Here is a 13,453-nt window from a genome sequence, read left to right as displayed (position 1 = left end):
CCTCTTCAGCCCTTCAATACAGGAATTCAGGGACAGGGAGGGCCTGAAACATTACACAGAACAACAGGCAGGACTGCAGTCATTCCCTAGTCTGAGATGCACCTGTACAGAGGAGCAAAATGATTATACAGACCCCGAAGAAGCAAACTAGCAGCAAACATCATCAAGTCACAGATCACTATTTACCATAAATGTACGTTCACCAACCTCCGATTTCAATGAGAACTCTTGGTCATAATGATTAGCCAAAAAAAAAAAAGGAATAATATTTCATACCATGCTCTCTCATTATAGTGTTAAGTATATACTGATTGTCCTAATGATTTTGTAAATTCATAGAGGAATTGAATGCAAGTTAAATATTCTTATCACAGACATTGCCGCTATCAGTGTAGGAAAGAAAACAGAAATAGGTACTCGAAAGAGACAGATTGAGGAAGAAGGCATGTAAATGTAGAGACACACCAAATGTTCTTACCTCTTGGAGATAAGGCATGTAGTGTTTGTCCATATTAAATGCACCATATTCATTCTCCACTTGGAATGCAATGACAGGACCTCCCTGGCGGTACTGAGAAACAAAGGCAGGGGGTTGAAATATTAGGCTATCAGAATTGAAAGTTTCAGTGTCTGAGTTTGCTGGATAAGGTAACACAGGTGTTGTGGGCACATGGAGCCAAATTCCCTGAGGATCTGACCACTCAGCTCCTAGACACTCAAGCTGCAGCAAAAGTCCTGCTGTCTCTTGTGTTATAGAGATGAGTTTCCACAGCTCCCTCTGTTTCTCATACCAAGTAATCACTTGAATATGAACTCTCAAACCCACAATTCACCTCCTTCTTGCCCTCTGCAAAAGTTTAATTCATATTCCAAATTCCCTGTGTTGGAAACAGATTCCAAGTCCAGTGGTAGCAGATTTGGAGATTGAGGATCGGGAGTGAATTAGGATTGGCTGAAGTCATGTAGTGGCCAGCATTAGCAGTTTCAGTGGTAGCACTAACGTCTCATCACGTGATGTTTCCCACCAGGCTGCACAGCAGCAAGCAGGTCATCACAAGGTGCTTAGCAGATGCTGGCAGCATGCTCAAGAACACCTCCATCACCAAGAGACGAACAACCTGCCATTCTCTGTCAACTGCTCAATTTCAGGAATTTCATTATAGCCAAAGAACATGGACTGAAATGCCATGTGATCAGAAAGAGTCATGCCTCCCCCCTGCTTTCTCTCTCAGTGTGATATAATCCCTGCGTGCTGGGTCCGAATGCTTCCACCACCAGCCTAGGAGCATGTCTGAGCATGTCTGTGGTGCAGCTCCTCTACCTTCTGAGCCTTTGATCTCTCCTTCCGTTTGAGTGACCTCTCGAATCAAGGGCTCTTATCCAAGATCTTCATTCACATCGTAGGGTAGCGGTCTGGAGAAAATACCCCACCAGTAATGGATTGCTCACTCTCGCTACCTCTTCCTACCAAGGTCACCAGGTATGTTTCATGGATGTTCTGTGCTCTCACTTTGTAATCACTCCCCAAGCCATGTTGGCAAAGCCTCTAGCCCACCTTGCCACTTCGTCCATCACCACTGAGGAGCTGTGCTCAAGTTAAAGCACTGTTCAGTGCTTAGTCACTCAGTGTTTACCCATTGTCAGTGAATTTCCTTCTCCTTGTAGCCTCTGGACACTGACAGTAGGGTGAGCTCTTGACAGTAACTCCCAACGCAGAGTTTCATGGATCCCATTGCCTACAGATAAGATGCCAATCACAGAGGGCATATGCTATTTCTGGCGAAAGGACTGGGCTCTGGAGTGGGCAGAGGGGGGCTGAAGAGTTCCTTTACAAGCCGAATTTGGAGTCTTTTCCTACTCATGCTGCCTCAAGCATACTGTTCTTCTGTTTTTCACATACCCCATTCCATCTCCTTCCATCTATTCTCTCCCATGAAGACACAGGACCAAAAGCTTGGCCTGGATAATACCTGACCAACCTTCTGATTGCCTTCTAGAAGACATGCCCTGGATCTCTCTGTTTTTGGAAAATATTGATCCATCATCTCACAGGAACAGCCTAGGCCTGAACCACTGTAGCCATCATCATCCTAAGTGTAGTGTCTGTTCCTTTAGATCTATGATATGATTATATATGTGTAGGAAATTCCCTGTACAATGAAGCAGAATCTAAACAAATTGTTTGTCATCTACACAGACAACTACGTGGATTGTTTTCAGGAGGGAAGGGAGACTTGATTTTCACCATCACTCTTTGCTGCCTTTTGAGTATATTTACTGAGCACTTGCATTAACTGTAAAACAATGAAAGTAGCATCAGAGCAGACAGGTCAGATACACATCAGGGCATTTGTGAGTATCAGGCATACGCTGACACCCAGGACAACACTGGTGCAGTTCCTGTCCTGCACGATGTGGGTCTTTCCAGAAGCTATGAGGAAAACCCATAGTCAAGTCAAAATTTCTGTCCTTAAGCTGATGGTGCAGAATCTAAAGGTCCAGGAATGTCAGCTTCGTGTTTCATATGCACTGGATGTGGCCGATTAAGTGGTTGGGCTGGAACAAATTAGTTCCCTACAGTGAGAGAATGAAGAAAACATCTCCTGGGCCTTACCTGGAGAGGAGCCATTCTGGGAACCAGATGATCAAAATACCTGTCCACTGCTTCAACAAAGCCTTTGTCTGTTGTCCTCATTCGAGACTTGTAGTCCTGCAGTAGCCAGCTGGAGTTGGGAGAGCCAGGCTCAGTGTAGAGACAGAAGGCAGGTTAAAAGTGGCTGGGGTCACAAAGCGTGATCCCAGGCCTTTCTCAGAGACCCTTCATCAGTTATCACCTCTGTATATCCAGCTCACATCGAGTCTTGCTGTGCCCAAAAGCCCTCCAAGGATCTGCACAAAGGGGGCCTCTTGGACTACTTCCAGACTCTCAGAATCTACATGAAAGAATTACCTCCAGCTGCGAGGCACCTTACAACTCAGGAAAGTGTTCAGATCCCCTTAACCAGCCTGAGAGCTTGAGCATGCCAAGACCCCTAAATACTTGAGTGTTTTCTCTCTCATTCACTAACTGCTCTTGCCCACGCTTTACAGCACTCTAAGAACATTTTTCATGACCGCAGCATCTGCTCCTTGGAAAGCAGGGCCACATTTCTACAAAGACCTAAGACTTCAGTTTCTGGGTGGGAGCTACAAGCCCATAAATCCCTCCTCTCCTGGTCACTGGGTGGTGCCAGGTCCCCAGCTGAACAGAACAGGGATTAGTCACTTCCCACTTCCCTCAAATTCCACTTCCCTCCAGTTCAGGCTTTTCAATCTCCTGAGCTGGATGGGAGAAGGATCCCATCATGAGAAAAGCAAATATTTCCTGTGAATCTGAGACAGACAAATGCTCATCTGGAGGCACAACCAGAGGAAAAAACAGGAATCCTGTCAGATGGCATGGGGAGAGAACAGGATTTTCAAATAATCACCCACACCTCACGTGTCTGCATTGAGAGCCAACATGAAAAATGAGCAAACAAAACTTGGGTAGTTAGAAGGAGGGGAGTGGGCTGGGTCTCAGGTGCTGGAGACATTGCAACAACTTAAGGGAAAGATCAGAGGGATCAGACCCTTCTGTGCAGACCCAAAAGCTTCCATTCCCTTTCTTCTCACAACGTGAAAACAGTAGAGGTGCACATAGCACCTGCCTGTGGAGAGAGACAAGGATAGGCCTCCTCCTCCCCTCACAGCCTGGCAAGGCCACAGGCTCAAGAACCAGGACAGCCATCTCCACTCCTGTTCCATGCAGTGGGGATAACAGAGGCCCCTGCCCCTTGCCACGGCTGTGGACTGCATGCATGCAGATGCACCTACTCCCCATGAATCAATGTTAGACACATGCACTTGGTCAGTGAAGGTTGTTATTATTACTAGGTTGAAATTTTTCTTTAAGTAAAGCAAGATGGTTTACTAAACCTCAACTCTGGTGTCAGAACCAAGCTTACCTGGGCAAGCCACCAAGGTCGATCTCAGCACAGATGTAGGGGCCTGGACGCAGAATCACCCACAGCCCCATCTCCCAAGCCATCAGCACAAAGGCCCTGTGGAGGTAAAACCCCCTCAGCACTGGGCATGAGTCCAGGGCAGAGTCTGGGCAGGAGGGAGCCTGCACACACCACCTGTTGTAGTAGCTGCCTGCCTCTTCCCCATCCTATCAGGGAAACAGGTGAGGAAAAGCGCAACCACAACCCCAGCAGTGTTAGGCATCCCCACCCCAATTCAGAGGCCAGAGGTCCTGATAGCTAGGTTCCCACTAGTTCCCAGCCTCAGGGTCATCTGCATAGATCCAGAGGGTATTCGAGGGAAAAGGGCATCAGCCATGGTGCAGCGTGCACTGCACCAATCCTGACCCCAACTGCCTTGCCTATTTAGAGGGTAGCACTGTCCCCTTGCAAATGAATGGAGCTCATTGCAGCAGCTGGTCAGACCTACTGGTCCTTGATTGTTGGCCCCTCTGGCCTGCAGTGCACAAGGGACCGCAGAAGCTGCTGGCTCTGCACATCTGAGGAGACAGGTCAAAGCAGAGGAGTATCATATCCTGGGTGCCAAGAACAAGATTCTCAACACAGAGGCAGGGCATGGCTAGGGTTCCTCATCTGCCCTATGTAGCCACTTCTTGGCCTCCTCCTCTAACCCCAGGATCATCATCACCACGTACTCCAGGTCCAGGTTCCCAGAAAATTCAAATTTGCCTCTTTCTGGCTCATGGAGGTTCCAGGGAATGTACCTGGAAGACATAAAAGGGAAGAAGCCTAAGAATCTTATTTCTTACTTTCACATTGTTAGGTCAACCCCAAACCCAGCCTAAAAACAGGGATAATTGCACTGTGCTGTGCAATAAGAAGAAATTACCAATGGAATTAAACCTCTCTCTCAAAACAGTTAAATCTTCGGTAGTTTCCTCCTCTGTTACCCATTTGTGGTCCTATGGTTCCAGTTTCCTCGGCTTTTGTGTAAATTCTCCCACTCACTGTCTCATTCTTTTTTTTTTTTTTTTTTTTTTTTTTTTTGACAGGCAGAGTGGACAGTGAGAGAGAGAGACAGAGAGAAAGGTCTTCCTTTGCCGTTGGTTCACCCTCCAATGGCCGCCACAGCCGGCGCGCTGCGGCCGGTGCACCGCACTGATCCGAAGCCAGGAGCCAGGTGCTTCTCCTGGTCTCCCATGGGGTGCAGGGCCCAAGCACTTGGGTCATCCACCACTGCACTCCCTGGCCACAGCAGAGAGCTGGCCTGGAAGAGGGGCAACTGGGAAAGAATCTGGCGCCCCGACTGGGACTAGAACCCGGTGTGCCAGCGCCGCAAGGCAGAGGATTAGCCTAGTGAGCCACGGCGCTGGTCCACTGTCTCATTCTATATCACTTCCACAAAAAAATATAAGGAAAGGGATATAAATAAAATAAAATGATCCATATGCATACAATTATTGCTCAGAATTAATAAAAATACAAGCAAATGAGGAGTTTCTAAAGGATTCTGGAGCTACAGTACAGGATACTGGAATTTAAGATGAGCCCTTGCCTGCTTTCTACTCACATTAATCTGAGTGTGTAGAGTGAGAGGGATGTGCCTGCTGTTCTTTCCTGGCATAAGAGTTTGAGGATCATTTCTCTATCATCCTTTTTCCAATAAACTTTATGGTTTTTCTATAATTTTGTGCACTGCAAAGGTTTTTGAAGATACATGCGCTGCAATATAGCAGAACTGATTTGAAGAGTTTTTCATAAGCAGGAATGAACAGCTGGTTTGCAGCAGACATTAAATACACACAACACAACTTAGACTCTCTATTGAGGGAATAGAGGAACAAGTTTATCCAACTGCTATGCACAAGCGACTTCAGGGTCAGGCATTTTACACAAATGTTAAGTTCCTAGTTGAAATGCCTGCATCCCAGAATGGACTCTTTGGTTTAAGTCCTGGCTACTTCTGTTCCAGTCCAGCTTCCTGCTAATGTGCACCCAGGGAGGCTTCCAGCAATGACTCAAGAACTTGGTTCCTTGGACCTACATGAGAGACACAGTTGGGTTCTTAACTCTTAGGGTCAGCCTGCCCCAGCACTGGCAGTTTTGTGCATTTGAAAATTGTTAAGATCTGACTCTCTCTCTCGTCCCCTTTCTCTTACTCTCTCATAAAAAGAAAAAGAATAAAGAAGCAAGATTTTCATGATATTAGTTACAGTCCGGGTTATTTTCCTGCTGGGCTATGATCTTTCCACTTTTTATTTGAACTTTTTTTATCTAGCAAATCCATAAAACCTTAGAGTACAAAGTAAGTTTAAAAACATGTTATCTAAAAAATAAATAATAAATTTTTAAAAAATCAGTAAAATGGCTGAAAAAGCAGATCAAAAAGAAATAACAGATATAGATAGTTTAAGTCATCCTACTAATACTAATTTAAGGCAAATATACTTTAAAAGAAAGTTCACAAGTAGGTATAAAAAGTGGAACCAAGTGAAAAGAGAAGAATGACTCATCAACAGCAGTGGGACTTGTACTCAGGAGCACAAGTTCTGGTAAGGAGAAGCTGATTGGAGATGTGATAGGCAAACAGTCACCGTAGGAAGACTGAAAATACTTATGAAAGTAACAAAGATAACAAAAATGAAATGTAAGGGTATATGTTTGGAGAGCATAATGATTTCTGAATCTTATAGAGAAGGAATTTAATGGCCAACAGGTGGAGCATTTACATTCTTGAGAAATTGCAATGAAAAGTTATAAAATATTGACTTATACTACATTACAAAATGCATTTCAACAAACTTCAAAATCCTCTTTTACATACCCCATTTCCCCAAGATAATTGCAATTGGAATAGAAAATGATTGATACAAATAATAAAAATCAATGGGAAGGTGTGTGTAGTAAAGTGGTTAAGAGGCCACTTGAGTTGCCTGCATCCCATATTGGAGTGTATGGGTTTGATTCCTGGCTCTCTTCTCATTCTACTAGTGCATACTCTGCAAGGCAGCAGTTATGGTCTCTGATACCCCCTTGGAAGACCCTACATGAATTCTAGTCTCCTGGCTTCACCTAGCCCAGGCCAGAACATCATGGGGTTAGGGGAGTGAACCAGAGTATGGGAGATCTCTATGTCTCTTTGTGTGTGTTCCTCCTCCTCCTCTCTTTCTCTCTCTGACTCTCAAATAAATTAGTTTTTACAAGATTTTTAGATAAATAAAGCATATTCCTCAAAAGTTTACGGGAATTAGGTAAAAGAAAGTATATCAATGGGACCAACACTGTGGCATGGCCAATAAAACCACCACCTGCAGTGCCAACTTAAATTTGATCAAGGATCTAAAGCCAATTCCTGGAGCAAGGACAGTCTATTCAACAAATTGTCCTGGGAAATCTGGATTTCTATGTGTAGAAGCATGAAGCATGACAAAAAATCCACTCAGCATGGATTAAAGATCTAAATCTATGACTCAACACCACCAAATTATTAGAAAACATAGGAAAAACCTTGCAAGATAAAAGCACAGGCAAAGACTTCTAGAAAAGACCCCAGAGGCACAGGCAGTCAAAGCCAAAATTAACAACTGGGATTACATCAAATTGAGAAGTTTCTGTACTGCAAAAGAAACAGTAGGGAAAGTGAAAGGGCAACCGACAGAATGGGAGAAAATATTTGCAAATTATGCAACTGATAGAGGATTAATAACCAGAATCTACAAAGAGAACAAGAAACTCCACAATAAAACAAACAATCCACTTAAGAGATGGGCCAAGGACCTCAATAGACATTTTTCAAAAGAGGAAATCCAAATGGCCAACAGACACATGAAAAAATGTTCAGGATCACTAGCCATCAGGGAAATGCTAATCAAAACCACAATGAGGTTTCACCTCACTCCGGTTAGAATGGCTCACATGCAGAAATCTACCAACAATAGATGCTGGTGAGGATGTGGGGAAAAAGGTACACTAATCCAATGTTGGTGGGAATGTAAACTGGTAAAGCTACTATGGAAGTCAGTTTGGAGATTCCTCAGAAACCTGAAGATAACCCTACCATACAACCCAGCCATCCCACTCCTTGGAATTTACCCAAAGGAAATTACATTGCCAAATAAAGGAGCTGTCTGCACCTCAATGTTTATTGCAGCTCAATTCACAATAGCTAAGACCTGGAATCAACCTAAATGCCCATCAACAGAAGACTGGATAAAGAAATTATATGATATGTACTCTATAGAATACCATACAGCAGTAAAAAACAATGAAATCCTGTCATTTGCAACAAAATGGAGGTATCTGGAAAACATCATGCTGAGTGAAATAAGCCAGTCCCAAAGGGACAAATATCATATGTTCTCCCTGATCGGTGACAACTCACCGAGCACCAAAAAGGAAACCTGTTGAAGTGAAATGGACCCTATGAGAAACAGTGACTTGATCGGCCCTTGTCCTGACTGTAAAGAGGGAGGTGCCTTTCTCTGAAGGGAGGAGAGAACCTCCACTTTGACTATGACCTTGTCTAAACAAGATAAGAGTCGGAGAACTCAAGGGGCTTCCACAGCCTTGGAAACTCATGACTGGTGCATAGGGAGATTATTGATGCCATAAACAGGAGTGTCAATTTGTAAAGTCAACAACAGGAGTCACTGTGCACTTACTCCTCATGTAGGATCTCTGTCCTTAATGTGCTGTACACTGAGGCTTAATGCTATAACGAGTACTCAAACAGTATATTTCACTTTGTGTTTCTATGGGGGTGCAAACGATTGAAATCTTTACTTAATGTACACTAAACTGATCTTCTGTAAAAAAAAAAAAAAAAGAAAAAGAAATTATCAATTCCCAACTTGACTCTCACTGGGATTAAACATGACAATAGGTCTGATCTGATTTCATCATCATTTTAAAAAAAATCATCTATTATTTTTCACTTTATGTTTCTGTGTGGGAACAAACTGTTGAAATCCTTACTTAAGGTATACTAAGCTGATCTTCTGTATATTAAGATAATCGAAAATGAATCTTGATGTGAATGGAAGGGGAGAGGGAGTGGGAAAGGGGAGGGTTGTGGGTGGGAGGGACGGTATGGGGGGGAAAGCCATTGTAACCCATGAGTCGTACTTTGGAAATTTATATTCATTAAATAAAAGATAAAAAAAAAGAATAACTTACTATTTTATTCCTTTTAGTATTTTTGTTCTACTTAATACCATTGGTTAAACTCTTTAAGTAACACTCAATTATTTTCAGGCGTTTAAAATTAACTGAAGAAAAGTGATCCCTGTTAAATATAAGAGTGGGAATAAGAGAGGGAGGAGATGTACAGTTCAGCACATGCTCACTCGGACGTACCCCTAATGATAGAGCTAGAATCGTGCAAGGGGATTCCAATTCAATCCCATCAAGGTGGCATGTACCAATGCATCTCACTTGTTAAAGTGATAAGTTTAAATTCATAATTGATTATAATAATAGGATTAAAAGTCAAAGGGATCACATAAACAAGACTAGTGTCTGCAAATAACAACTGATGGAATTAAAAAGGAGAGAATGATCCAACATGGGGAGCAGGATACACAGCAGACTCATCGAATGGCAAATGGCCTAAACATCACTCTGGCCTCACAATCAGCCCTTAAGGCATTTGGATCTGGCTAAAAAGCCCATGAGAGTATTTCAGGCATGGAAAGCCAAGACACTGTGGAAAAAAAAAATGACCTAAATGAAAGATCTCTGTGAGTGAGATCCCAGTGGAAAGAATGGGCCATCAAAGAAGGAGGTACCTTTCTCTGAAGGGAGGAGAGAGCTTCCACTTTGACTATGGCCTTGTCTAAATAAAATCGGAGTTGATGAACTCAAGAGGCTCATAACAAGAGCCTCGGGTGATTACTGATGTCATAAATAAGAGTCATTTGTTAAATCAACAACAGGAGTCACTGTACACTTACTCCCCATGTAGGATCTCTGTCCTTAATGTTTTGTGCTATGTGAATTAACGGTAAACTACTAATCAAACAGTACTCTGTACTTTGTATGTCTTTGTGGGTGCAAACTATTGTAATCTTTACTTAGTATATACTAAGTTGATCTTCTGTATATAAAGAGAATTGAAAATGAATTTTGATGTGAATGGGATGGGAAAAAGAGTGGGAGATGGGATAGTTGTGGGTAGGAATGAGGTTATGTGGGAAAAGCTGCTATAATCTGAAAGTTGTACTTTGGAAATTTATATTTATTAAATAAAAGTTGAAAAAAATTAAAACAAAAAAATTTTTCTAAAAAAGTTTCTAAAATGTTAAATCCAAAAAAACAACATGGAAAAGGGACAGCCTCTTCAATAAGTTGCTGGTTAACTGGGTTTTCAGATACAGAAGATGGAACTTGACCCCACTCCAACCTCTTACCCTTTCCAAAACTAAAAGTGAATCAACAACAGAAATGGAGGATTTCGAATGATGCAATTACTAACTGAAATCCTAGGACAACAACAATTCAAGACTGGTATAATGACGATTTATGGGAAACACCCCAAAGCACAGATAGCAAAAGTAAACAACAACAAATAAGGCTACATAAGACCAAGTTGCTTCTGCATAGCAAAGCAATCATCAGCAGACTGAAAGGGCAACTCGAAAATGGGAATGCATATTTTCCAACTCCTCATCTGAGAAACCTGGAGTTAATCCGGAATATATAAGAGACTCAAAACACTTAACAAGTGCTTTCTTTTTTCTTCTTCTTCTTTATTTTTTTTTTACAGGCAGAGTGGACAGTGAGAGAGAGAGAGAGAGAGAGAGAGAGAGGTCTTCCTTTGCCGTTGGTTCACCCTCCAATGGCCGCCACGGCCGGCATGCTGCGGCTGGCGCACCACGCTGATCCGAAGGCAGGAGCCAGGTGCTTCTCCTAGTCTCCCATGGGGTGCAGGGCCCAAGCACTTGGGCCATCCTCCACTGTACTCCTGGGCCACAGCAAAGAGCTGGCCTGGAAGAGGGGCAACCGGGACAGAATCCGGCGCCCCAACCGGGACTAGAACCCGGTGTGCCAGCGCTGCTAGGTGGAGGATTAGCCTATTGAACCATGGCACTGGCCAACAAGTGTTTTCAACTCAATTTAAATATAGACATTTACCCCAAAAATGGTTAGCATATATATGAAAAAATTATCAGTATCATTAGCCATCAGAGAAATGCATACCAAAACCATAGTAAGGGGACAAGCATTGTGGTTTGAGTGGCTTGAGTGAGTCCTGAGTGGTTAATCCACTGTCTGCAAAGCTGGCATCCAATATCATAGTGCAGTTTGAGTCCTGACTGCTCTGCTTCTGCTCTAGTTCATGCTAATTCACCTGGGAAAGCAGCAGCAGATGGCCCGAGTACTTGCGACCCTGCCACATACATGTAGATTATTATGTAATTCCTGGCTTCCGGCCCAGACCAGGCTGTTGAAGCCATGCGAGGCAAGATCCAGGGGATGGAAATTCTCTCTCTCACTCGCTGTCTCTGTGTGTGTGTGTGTGTGTGCCCACACACCCACGCACATGTTTGTATGTGTGTGTCTCTCTCTGTCACATTGCTTTTCAAAATACATACATCTTTTTAAAATTCACAAAGAGGTAAGTTCGCAGCAGTGAGAGTGGTTAATATTAAAGAAATAAAAAATAGATGTAGGAATTTATTCTAGTGGTGAAGGTGCCGTTGTCCAACACCAGAAAGAGTAGGTTGAATTTCTGGATCAAGCTCCTTACTACGGGGAATTCCAAGATGGTGAACAGGGGGAAGATGTGTTGATTTTGACCAGGGTAAGACAGTAGAAGAAATGTGGAGGTAGTGTATTCCCAGGGGAGAGCTGGAGAGACGTTTGCAGTGAACATTCCACAGATAAAAGGGGGATGCCGTGGATCAGTGTGGAAAGAGTGGATGTGCAAGTCACCACATGGCTCCCATAGCTGGGAGATGGAGAAAACTTCAGCTTCTGAGTGAGGTAAAAGCTGACTGTGGCAGCCTGTACCACTGCTGATATTTCATGAGGGAGAAACTTACGGAGCACACTGACTTTAAGCCTGGCCTGGAGCCCTAGTAGAGGGCAGGGTGCCCATCTAATCCAGCCAAGACAAAACACATTTCTTGCTCCTCATCCCTTAACAAGGGTGTCTGGCGACCGGAGGGGAGAAGGTGCCATCTTAGGGCCAGTAGAGGGTATGACGGCTCCTGCATGGGAGCGAATCACAGGATTTTCCAGAGGAAAAAAATACGCGTTTCCCACAGACTTTGATTGGCTGGGAGTGTCGGCAAGGGGCTGGGCACCCACTTAGGACCGTGAGGTGCTCCAATCCCTTCAACCTATCACAGGCACCAGGGCTCAAGCTGCCAGGGTGGGGCACCCAGAGGCAGCTGGCTTTGGGAACGTCTCTGCTCTCTCTGTGGACAGGGCAGCCTCACTGGGCTGGGGGGGAGATCTTCTGCACCCCATGGCTGTAGGAACCTTGAGCCACTGTGACTGTGGGAATTCCATGATTTCACCACAGGGTGTGGGTTGTAGCTCGGTCTCTGGGCGATCACTGTGTCTAATGTCAGAGACTCAGAACTCCCTGCCTGGGGTGAATCATTGCACACCATTCCATTCTCACACTGAGGTCTGCACACATCCTTGGTATAGTGCGTGCACCAGTGTGGTTGAGGAGGTACAGGGCGGGATAACTCAGGGCATTGATCACTGTGGAAGAGAGGAGGTGAGGTTGCGATCACGCCCTCTCCCCTGCTGACAACAGAAGAGATCAGCCATGCCCAGCTCGGGTGTCAGCCTGGATACTCGCCTCACCCTGGAGCACAGACCAGAGCTCCTTGGCCACACCCAGCACAAGCATCTGAGTATGAGAGACCAGATATTCCATTAGGCCACAGAGGCATAGTTAAAAAGGTAAAACCATGAGTAAGGAAAAGAAAAAGTGCTTACACAAGTGTAAAAACAAACACAGAGGGGCTGGTGCTGTGACACAGTGGGTTAAAGGCCTGGCATCCCATATGGGCGCTGGTTCTAGTCCTGGCTGCTCCTCTTCTGATCTAGCTCTCTTCTATGTCCTGGGAAAGCAGTGGAAGATGGCCCAGGTCCTTGGGCCCCTGCACCCACGTGGGAGACCTGGAAGAAGCTCCTGGATCCTGACTTCGGATCTGCTCAGCTCCAGCTGTTGCAGCCATCTGGGGAGTGAACCAGTGGATGGAAGACCTTTCTCTGTCTCTACCTCTCTCTCTAACTCTGTCTTTCAAATAAATAAAATAAATCTTTAAAAAAAATAAACACAGAAATACAAGAAAAAAGAACAGCAAAGACAATATGACTCCCTTAACAGAACAAAATAACTCAATTTTGGAGTGAAGATGAAGAATTAATGAAAAGCCTAAAAATGAATTCCAAAGAATGATCATAGGAATACTCAAAACAATGAGAAG

General features: G+C 44.1%; 1 protein-coding gene across 2 annotated transcripts in view; it reads right to left on the bottom strand.

The window, feature by feature from the left end:
- The window catches only part of LOC103345097 (beta-galactosidase-1-like protein 3), an 88,989-nt gene that overhangs the window by 59,558 nt on the left and 15,978 nt on the right, over window positions 1–13,453 (bottom strand). For both annotated transcript variants that reach the window (XM_051834487.2, XM_008248354.3), the window contains exons 4-7: window positions 4,700–4,768; window positions 3,987–4,082; window positions 2,615–2,723; window positions 479–571 (exon numbers count right to left, since the gene is read on the bottom strand). In XM_051834487.2, coding sequence (XP_051690447.2) covers window positions 479–571; window positions 2,615–2,723; window positions 3,987–4,082; window positions 4,700–4,768 — 367 coding nt within the window. The remainder of the gene's footprint in view (window positions 1–478; window positions 572–2,614; window positions 2,724–3,986; window positions 4,083–4,699; window positions 4,769–13,453) is intronic.

Source organism: Oryctolagus cuniculus, chromosome 1 (assembly GCF_964237555.1).
Source record: "Oryctolagus cuniculus chromosome 1, mOryCun1.1, whole genome shotgun sequence".
NCBI lineage: Eukaryota > Metazoa > Chordata > Mammalia > Lagomorpha > Leporidae > Oryctolagus > Oryctolagus cuniculus.
This window is presented reverse-complemented; position numbering and strand designations above follow the sequence as displayed.